Source organism: Cnephaeus nilssonii, assembly GCF_951640355.1.
Source record: "Cnephaeus nilssonii genome assembly, chromosome: X".
In the NCBI taxonomy this organism is placed as follows: Eukaryota; Metazoa; Chordata; class Mammalia; order Chiroptera; family Vespertilionidae; genus Cnephaeus; species Cnephaeus nilssonii.
In genome coordinates, this window is record NC_137071.1 from 120,273,183 (window position 1) to 120,283,350 (window position 10,168).

The 10,168-nt window shown below is 54.7% G+C and overlaps 1 protein-coding gene across 1 annotated transcript; it reads left to right on the plus strand.

Moving 5' to 3' along the window:
* Positions 1–6,038: 6,038 nt before the first annotated feature.
* On the plus strand, positions 6,039–9,486 carry PNMA5 (PNMA family member 5). The gene is made up of 3 exons (XM_079765699.1): positions 6,039–6,302; positions 7,003–7,060; positions 7,254–9,486. The coding sequence occupies exon 3, from the start codon at positions 7,380–7,382 to the stop codon at positions 8,709–8,711; it is 1,332 nt and encodes a 443-aa protein (XP_079621825.1). The 5' UTR covers positions 6,039–6,302; positions 7,003–7,060; positions 7,254–7,379; the 3' UTR covers positions 8,712–9,486.
* The last annotated feature ends 682 nt before the right edge of the window (positions 9,487–10,168 follow it).

Genomic DNA, 10,168 nt, shown 5'->3' on the forward strand with positions numbered 1-10,168 from the left:
ATGAGAGAGAATTATTGATCGGCTGCCTTCTTCATGCCCCCCACTGGGGATTGAGCCCCCAACCCAGGCATGTTCCCTTGATCAGAATCAAACCCTTGACCCTTCAGTCCACAGGCCAATGCTCTATCCATTGAGCAAAGCCATCTAGGGCAAATATAATAATTTTTTTTAAAAAATTTAAACATTACACACACACACACATACAAAATAAGTAAATCCAGGAGATGTAATTTACAGCATGGTGACTATAGTTAGCAACACTGTATAGCATGAAAGTTCTCTTTACAAAAACAAAAATTGCAACTATGGGTGGTGATGGATGTTTACTAGCTTTATTATGACAAGCATTTTGCAATATATAAAGATATGGAATCATCATGTAGTACACCTGAAACTAATATAACGTTATATGTTTTCAGGGATATTTCTTTTTTTTTTCTTTTTCTTTTTTAGAGAGAGAGAGTGAAAGGGAGGGGAGAGACAGAGAGACAGAGAAAAGAAAACTCTATGTGAAAGACACATTGATTGGTTCCTCCCGCACACACCCCAACCAGAGTTAGAGCCTACAGCCGAGTTATGTGCCCTTGACCGGAATCAAACCCGGGACTCTTCAGTCCGCAGTCTGACGCTCTATCCACTGAGCCAAACCAGCTAGGGCAGAGGGTATTTCTTAAGCTTCACTATTTTCCAGAATCACAGGGCCAGAATACCTCTTTCCATGGCATCACCCTGTGTGACACCTTATAATGCCTGTACCAGTAATACCAGGTGTTTGTGTGGTGGCTTCCTGGAGCCACAGTGGCTTGGTGTTATGAAAACCCTCAGGTAAAATGTCCCACCTGAGGTCTTGGACTCACTGACAGCACCAGGTAACTGACTTTTCTCGGCATGGGAAATAGATTGATTTAACATACTCTTAATAGTGTATTCTTATTAAGTGAAGCCTATTAAGGTCTGGGCTCCCCTTCTCAGACATAGCAAACGCCTGTAGTTGAAGGGGAATGAGGTGATGTCTGCAAGTATTTTGCTCAGCAACCTTTGGTTTAAAAGTTTTTTTTGTACTTCTTCATCTCTTCACCTTTTTAAACCAGCCCCACAATCCCCTCCCCACCTCCCATCTGGCAACCATCAGTTTGTTCTCTGTATCAATGAGGCTGTTTCTGTTTTTTCATTTATTTTGTTTTTTAATTCCACAGATAAGTGATATCATATTGTAATTATCTTTCTCTGACTTATTTCAGTTAGGTACAAATCAGTAGTTACAGAATAGTCACAGGGATATAAAGTACAGCATAGGGAATATAGTCAGTAATCCTATATAATAAAAGGGTGATATGCAAATAGACCAAATGGCAGAACAACCGAACAACCAATCAAAGCGTAATATGCTAATGATATGCTAAGGCTGCTCAACTGCTCGCTATGACATGCACTGACCACCAGGGGGCAGTTAGTCAACTGGTCTACCAGTCGCTATGACATGCACTGACCACCAGGGGGCAGATGCTCCGACCAGTAGGTTAGCTTGCTGCTGGGGTCCCAACCGATCAGACTGAGCGAGATGGGCCGGACACACCCTGGAGCCCTCCCACATCCCTCCCTGACCGATCATGCACTTGTGGGGTCTCTCAGTCTGGTCTACACCCTCTTGCAATCCAGGCTGAGGGACCTTCCCCCACTCCCCAAGTGCATGAATTTCATGCACTGGGCCTCTAGTATTATAATAATGATGTATGGTGCCAGGTGGGTACTAGACTTATATGGGGGGGGGGAGGATCATTTCATAAATTATATAAATGTATAACTATCATGCTAAACACCTGAAACTAATACACTAATATAACGTTGAATGTCAACTGTAATTGCAAAATAAAAATGGATAAACTTTAGTTTTTAAATTTTTTTAAAATTAAAACATTATAGAAAAGCCTGTTTTTTTTTTTTTTTTTTTTTTTTGCATCCCTAACAAGGGAAGAGAAATCTATTCTGTCACCAAAGGTCCCAATTTCTGGTCCTGAAAAGTAGTTACAGGTTTCAGAGCCTTGGTACCCAAAGCCCCGTCAGGGATCGGCAGCGCTGGAGTTGCCCCGCTTTAGAGGAGCTTGCAGATTCTTAGTCCCACCCCATCGTCCGGAGTGGGTTCTGCATTTTTATCAAGATCTGCCAGAGATTTGTATACACTTTCCATCGCGCCACCGGTACCCCACTCACGCCCATTTCGGACCAGAGCGTTTGGGTCCTGTGGAAGAAACTGGTCATTCCAGTCTAAGTGGAAGAAATCTCCTTCCAAAAAGGGCGGGAAGCAGTTCGGATACTAGGCGGGTAATACTCGCTCTCGAAGTCAAGAGAATAATGGCAGAATGGAATCCATGATCATTTTCTGTCTCTTGGCGAACACTAAAAATGTTCATGCCCTCGTAAAAGGCAGGTAGCGGTTGTATTTTTGCCACGCTCGCTTAGACCACTGCACAAGAACAAATAAGCAGGGATAGGGACTTTTCTTTAGAAAGCACGATCTGGGGCTTTACTTTTGCACCCGGCACTGAGCCGACTGATTGTGTCATTCAACTAAGGGGAGCCAATGGGAGACTGCCATACTTCAACTTCCGTTCAAATGGCTACAGTGCAACAGGATCCCCAAATGATTCCTGGGCCTGGTGTGCATGTGGCCGGCCTGGTGGTCAGCTTGTAGCTAACCCGAGGCTGGATGCAGTCCAGTTCTGCAGTACACTGCCCGCAGCTTGATTTGAACTCTGTACCCCCAGGCACAGCAGGGACAGGAGCAGGGACAAGGAGCCCCTGCGGGCCCCTCCCCCCCCCCCCGCTTTCAAGGTGCCCCGCCTTTCGAGGTGTCCAGGTTGCTAGGGCGCAGCCGCGAGCGTGCCGTGTGCACTCTATAACTTCTTGCCGCCTTCTGCCCCCTGCCCAGTGTGCATTGCGGCGGCGGCAGCAGCAGTCGCAGCAGCAGGTGCGCGTCGTCGTGGCTGTGGTGCTCCGGCGCTCCGGCCTGCACGGATCTCCAGCAGGTAAGGAGTGAGGCCCTGGACACCGAGAGCAACCCAAACTGCAGGGCTTCTCCTCCTCCCAACCAATGACCCTTGCAGTCGGACTTGGCATCCCACGGGCCTGTGGCTATAGGGTTCCCCTGAAGAGGGATACCATGAGATTAGGCCTGGCACCCCACCGGCTCCTTGCATTTCGAGGCATAGTGACTAGCCTGAGAACTGCAGAACCTAACCCTTCCCAGAGCCATAGCAGTCTGCACATCCAGGACAAATGGCTCCGGGCCTTCCCCTGAAAGGAAAGTGGCTTTGGCCCTTCTTCACCTGGCCTCACCCAAAATCCGCTGACCAGAATGGGGGTGTTTGAAGTACGGGGTGCGTAAGGGGTGAGGGGCATCCTCGGGTGGGGATTGGGGAGCATAGGGGAATGGGAATGGGAGGCTTGGGAATACAAGTTGGGCTTATGTGGGGGCAGAGCTTGGGAGGGGGTGCAGTTTAAGTGAGGGTAGGGTTTGGGATGGTTGCAACATGAGTGGCAGGAGGAGGACTTGGGTGGGGGTAGGGATTGAACTCTTGGGGTGGAGCTTAGCGTCAGGGCGTTTGCGTGGGGTGGGATTTGGTAGGGCGTGGCTTGGGAAGGGTTGGGGCTTGGCGTCAGGAATTGCGCATGTGTGGGGTGGGGCTTGGTGGGGCGTGGTGTCAGGAATTACGCATGCGTGGGGTGAGGCTTGGTGGGGCGTGGCTTGGGAGGGGTGGGGCTTGGCGTCAGGAATTGCGCATGTGTGGGTTGGGGCGTGGCTTGGGAAGGGGTGAGGCTTGGCGTCAGAAGTTACGCATGCGTGGGATGGGGCTTAGCGTCAAGGCTTTTGCATGGGGTGGGATTTGGTAGGGCGTGGCTTGGGAAGGGATGGGGCTTGGCGTCAGGAATTGCGCATGTGTGGGGTGGGGCGTGGCTTGGGAGGGGGTGGGGCTTGGCATCAGTAATTACGCATGCGTGGGGTGGGGCTTGGTAGGGCGTGGCTTGGGAAGGGATGGGGCTTGGCGCCAGGAATTGCGCATGTGTGGGGTGGGGCGTGGCTTGGGAGGGGGTGGGGCTTGGCATCAGTAATTACGCATGTGTGGGGTGGGGCTTGGTAGGGCGTGGCTTGGGAAGGGATGGGGCTTGGCGCCAGGAATTGCGCATGTGTGGGGTGGGACGTGGCTTGGGAGGGGGTGGGGCTTGGCATCAGTAATTACGCATGCGTGGGGTGGGGCTTGGTAGGGCGTGGCTTGGGAAGGGATGGGGCTTGGCGCCAGGAATTGCGCATGTGTGGGGTGGGGCGTGGCTTGGGAGGGGGTGGGGCTTGGCATCAGTAATTACGCATGCGTGGGGTGGGGCTTGGTGGGGCGTGGCTTGGGTGGGGTGGGGCTTGGCGTCAGGAGTTACGCATGCGTGGGGTGGGGCTTAGCATCAAGGCTTTTGCGTGGGGTGGGATTTGGTAGGGCGTGGCTTGGGAAGGGTTGGGGCTTGGCGTCAGGAATTGCGCATGTGTGGGGTGGGGCTTGGTGGGGCGTGGTGTCAGGAATTGCGCATGTGTGGGGTGGGACTTGGTGGGGCGTGGCTTGGGAGGGGTGGGGCTTGGCGTCAGGAATTACGCATGCATGGGGTGGGGCTTAGCACCAAGGCTTTTGCATGGGGTGGGATTTGGTAGGGCGTGGCTTGGGAAGGGATGGGGCTTGGCGTCAGGAATTGAGCATGTGGGGTGGGGCTTGGTGGGGCATGGCTTGGGAGGGGGGTGGGGCTTGGCGTCAGGGCTTGTACATACCTGGTGTGGAACTTAGTGGCAGGTCTTTTGCGTGGGGTGGGGCTTGGTGGGGCGTGGTGTTAGGGCTTGTGCTTACGTGGGGTGGGACTTAGCATCAGGGCTTTTGCATCCAGTGGGTTTGGTGGGATGTGGCTTGGGGAGCAGTGGAGCTTGGTGTTAGGGCTTGCGTATGAGTGGGGTGGGACTTGGTGGGGCGTGGCTTGGGGAGGGGTGGGGCTTAGCATCAAGGCTTTTGTGTGGGGTGGGATTTGGTAGGGTGTGGCTTGGGAAGGGGTGGGGCTTGGCATCAGGGCTTGTGAGTGCATGGTGAGCTTAGTGGCAGGTCTTTTGCATGGGGTGGTGCTTGGTGGAATGTGGCTTGGGAGGAGGTGGAGCTTGGCATCAGGGTTTGCATTTGCATGGGGTGGGGCTTAACATCAAGGGTTTTGCATCCCGTGGGGCTTGGTTGGGCGTGGCTTGGGAAAGGGGTGGAGCTTGGCGACAGGGCTTGCCTTTGCATGGGGTGGGGTTTGGTGGGGCGTGGCTTGGGGAGGGGTGGAGCTTGATGTTAGGGCTTTCGCGTGTGTGGGGTGGGGCCTAGCGGCAGGCTTTTGCGTGGGGTGGGCAGGGTTTGGGAGGGTTGGAACATGAATGGCAGGAGGACGACTTGGGTGGGGGCAAGGATTAAACTTACGTTGCCATGGAGCTTAGTGACAGGGCTTTTGCTTGGGTGGGGCTTCGTGGGTTGAGGCTTGGGAAGGGGTGGGGCTTGGTGTGAGCAGGGTTGGGGGGTGGAACATGAGTGACAGGAAGAGGACGGGATGGGGCTTGGTGTCAGGGCTTGTGCATGGGTAGGGGAGAGCTTGGTGGTGCTGGATTTAGGAAGGAGTGGAACATGAGTGGCAGGGGTAGGAGTTGTGTGGGGACAGGGAATTGAGCTTCTGTGGGGCTGGAGCTGAGTATCGGGTTGTGTGGGTATGGGATTTGATGACGGCAAGGCGTGAGAGGGGTGGAAAGTGAGTTGCAGGAGTAGGATTTGGGTGGGGGCGGGGGGATGCTTGAACTGTGGAGATGGAGCTTGGTGTCAGGGCTTGGGCTTGGTGGAGGCAGGGATTGCTGGGTGGGCCTTGGGTTAGAGGCTGAGCTTCGTTGGGGGTGGGGCATGACAGTGGGTGGGTATGTGGGCGGAGTGGGGGCGGACTTGAGGGTGGGGCAATAATCTTAAAGTAGGATTACTTCTGCTCAAGGCAGTGGACCCGAGGGAGCAGTTTCTTGTATCCCTGCAGCAGGGTACTTATGGACAGCTCGGCAGACTCAGAATGGGTACAGCCTGAGCATGGACACATGGCTCAGAACCCTAGCAAAATACCTCTGCCTTTTCTTGGGACAGATCCAGTGGAGCAGTACCCTCTGCCCTCGGGCCAGGAACTGCCTGACTGGACAGAACTGGAGAGCTGAACGTTGATTGTGGGTGGAATCCCCGCATCTGCATTGCCAGAGGACCCTACTCTGACTGGTGAGCAACTGATGTGGGCCTATGTTGGGAAGAGTTTCTGTAACCCTGGCAAGGAGCAAGAGGGGGTGGGGCTGCCTGTCAATGTGTACAGATTCTTCGGTGTAGGGTCACAACTAGAGGGACAGTTGTCTGTCTCCTGCAGTGTGGCACTGAAGACCTTTTCTGGGTCCCTTTTCTGTCTCTGATTCCAGCTCCCATGCAGTTTAAAGTCATAAGCTCTTGATTTTTGAGCACTGAATCCTTGCTGCCCCCCCCCCCCACACACACACCTCACTTCCCCCAACCCCCTTTGTTGCTAGAAATTTAATTGGCTGGAGGCCAGTGATATCACCTGTTGCTCATAGAGGGTCTTAACCTTACCATATGACACCTGTCTGTGATTGAAACCCACCCATGGTCCCCACTGTTCTTGGTATCCATGACAACACTGCACCTCTCCAGGGCTCTCCACACCCAGCAGTTCAATTGCATTGTGTGGAACTCCAGCCATCTTTCTGATCTGTTGGGCATTTACTGAAAAGAGGAGAACTCTGCACCTCCCTCCTCCCACCTTTGCCCTGGCAAAGAGGGTGCCAGGTGCCCCGGGCCTTCACAGCCTTGTGCCAGGGAGTGGGATATTCTCCTGGTCTCCCGCTTGGGGGGCTTTGTCAGGGTCCTCAGGCGTCAGGCCCTGCCTCCTAATGCTGCCTTTTCACCGCAGGCGTCTGCAGCTCCTGTGGCAGAGTTCTTAGACTTTGAGGAAGAACCCACAGCAGGAGGTCAGTAGGGAAGTGATGAGGTGGGGGGAGTTTCGACTGGGGAGACCCCTCTATACTCTTCACACCACCAAATGATTAGGGGGGCCTGGGAGGTAGGGACTGAATCCCTGTGAGTGGAGGTTGGGACAAAGAGGGGCTGCTGGTGAGGGTGGGAGTGGGCAATAATGATGCTTTCACCCCATTTGCATTACAGGCTGTGGAATCCTGGGACTCTTCTGCTTTTGTACTTGCCATTGGCTCAGAACTGACCAAGTCTGGGTCAAACTCTGTAGCAGATTACTACCCCTAGTATTAGATCTGTCCATAGAAAGTTAGAGCAATGGCCTTGACACTGTTAGAGGATTGGTGCAAGGGGATGGACCTGGACCCCAGGAAGGCCCTGCTGATTGTGGGGATCCCCGTGGAGTGTACTGAGAATGAAATTAAAGAGACTATTAGGGCAGGCTTACAGCCCGTGTGCCCATACAGGGTGCTGGGAAGAATGTTCAGAAGGGAAGACAATGCTAAGGCAGTCTTCATCGAATTGGGAGACACTGTCAATTACGCTAAGACACCCAATCAGATACCAGGAAAAGGAGGTGCCTGGGAAGTGGTGGTAAAACCCCGTAACCCAGATGATGAATTCATCAATAGACTGAGCTACTTCCTGAAGGGTGAGGGCCGGAAAATGGCAGATGTGGCCAGTGCCCTGGGGTATGCCCCTCTCACTGAGGATCAGGAGCCAGGCGATGCTCCCCTAGACAAACCCACAGATTTGCAGCTTCAGAAAGAAAGCATGTGGTACCGAAAAATCAAAATGTTTTCAGGAAACGTCTTTGCAGGCCCAGGCGAAGAGAACTTTGAAGCCTGGCTGGAGCAGGTCACTGAGGTGATGCAGGTCTGGCAAGTGTGTGAGGCAGAGAAGATACGGCGTTTGCTGGAGAGCCTCCGTGGCCCTGCCCTGTCCATCATGCGGGTGCTCCGGGCCAACAATGACTCTATGACTGCAGAGCAATGCCTGGACACCCTGAAGCAGATCTTTGGGAGCAAAGAGGACTGTAGAACCTCGCAGTTTAAGTTCCTCCAGACCGTTCAGAAGATTGGAGAGAAAATCTCGGCGTTTTTGGTGCGCCTGGAGCCGCTGCTGCAGAAAGCCTTGCAGCACAGCCCCACATCAGCGCGAAGCACAGATATGATTCGCCTGAAACACGTCCTGTCTCGTACCAACCTGAGCGGCACCCTCCGAGGAAAGCTCGAGCTCCTGGATCAGAGAGGCTGTCCTCCCACTTTCCTAGAGTTAATGAAGCTCGTTCGAGATGAAGAGGAGTGGGAAGTCACCATGGCCGTGCTGAAGCAGAAGCAAAAGCCTGCAGGAAGGGGCCGCAGGCCTTCCAGCAGACAGATGCTCGAGGAAGTCAGTGATTCCGCAGCTCAGGTCCCCCAGCAGGGAGTGCAGTATTGTGATAGCAGCACTCAGACCACCCAGGAAGGGACTGGCACTGTGTCATTTAGGCGCAGGAAAGTGCCCCGCTGCAATAGCGAAGAGGAGAGCCAGAGCCTGATCACAGGCATTAAGGCGGAACCGCAGTCACCAGAAAGGGAGAGGCCTCAGCTTGAAGGAGAGTCGGGAAACGAGGCGGGGGCTGGGGGCATGAGCCACCCCGAGCCCTAGGCAGCATAGGCTCAGAGAATCCAGGTACCCTTTCCCCTAGCAGGCAGCAGGGAAATTTTAACAAGGGGAAGGGGCATGCCATGCAAACAGAGTATTTGCGTGGGGCAGAGGGGCAGGGCAGTCAGGCACAGGCTAAGCCCCCTCATCCTCCAGCAGCTGAAAGGGACCCCACCCATGAGGCCAACCTCCCCTCAGGGAGAGACAAGCATAGAGTCCTGAAGAGTTACCAGCGACACAGGCAAGCGGCCACCACACCCAGCACACGGGGTGCTCGAGCCATGAGCAGGGGCCCCACCATGGCAGAAGCTGAAGGCGTTGCAGCTGAGGACTCAGGCATGGGCCCCGTCATCTGGCCTCCCCCAAACGCCCACCCTGTGGACTCAGAGCTAAGAATGCCGACGGGCCCATGGGCCCCCTGGGGCCCAGAAGAACCTTCCCCGGGGCCACCCCTGCCAGAAGAAGCCAGCACCTGTGATGGGGAAGAGCTGTGTGGTGGAAATGGGGTGACCCCCCGGAAGGGAGGCCGCAGAGTCCAGCCCGTCTTCAGGATTATCTACACTGCTCTAGGGAAGCCCCACGAAGGCACCACCCTTGAGCCCCTGCGCAAGTGAGGCCAGGACAGCCCGGCCCCAGCCTGCAGGCATTTCCTTCCCCCTGCAGCCTGGAAAGGCTATGGGGGGCAGGAGGGAAAAGACAGAGGAGAGCCCCAGGCGACAGCCTGGGCTCAGCCTGCAGGGGGATGGGGACTTGGGCTAGTACCACAGCTGGTTTGGATGGGAGGGGAGGGGAGGGGAATTTGTTCTAAAGCAGGAGGAGAAGGGGGAAGCATGAGGAGAGGAGAAGGAGGGGGAGGAGGAAAACTAGGAACATGATGAGGAAGAAAAGGTCATTAGGAGAGGAGGAGGAGGAGGATAACAGGAGGTGAGCAGGAGAGGAGGAGGAGGATAACAGGAGGTGAGCAGGAGAGGAGGAGGAGGATAACAAGAGGTGAGCAGGAGAGGAGGAGGAGGATAACAGGAGGTGAGCAGGAGAGGAGGAGGAGGATAACAGGAGGTGAGCAGGAGAGGAGGGGGAGGATAACAGGAGGTGAGCAGGAGAGGAGGAGGAGGATAACAGGAGGTGAGCAGGAGAGGAGGAGGAGGAGGATAACAGGAGGTGAGCAGGAGAGGAGGGGGAGGATAACAGGAGGTGAGCAGGAGAGGAGGAGGAGGGTAACAGGAGGTGAGCAGGAGAGGAGGAGGAGGATAACAGGAGGTGAGCAGGAGAGGAGGAGGGGGAGTTATTGGGAGGGGCAGTTTTTTCTGTTTGTTTATGCAGGGCCACTGGAGGTATGGAGCGAGCAGGCAGGAGAACGGGAACTGGCCTGGCGAACCACCACTCAGCAGCCACCAATGCCAAGGCCAGCCTCAGCACCAAACCTTGCCACCTTGGGCAGCCTGCCTGGGAGCACCCCTGAG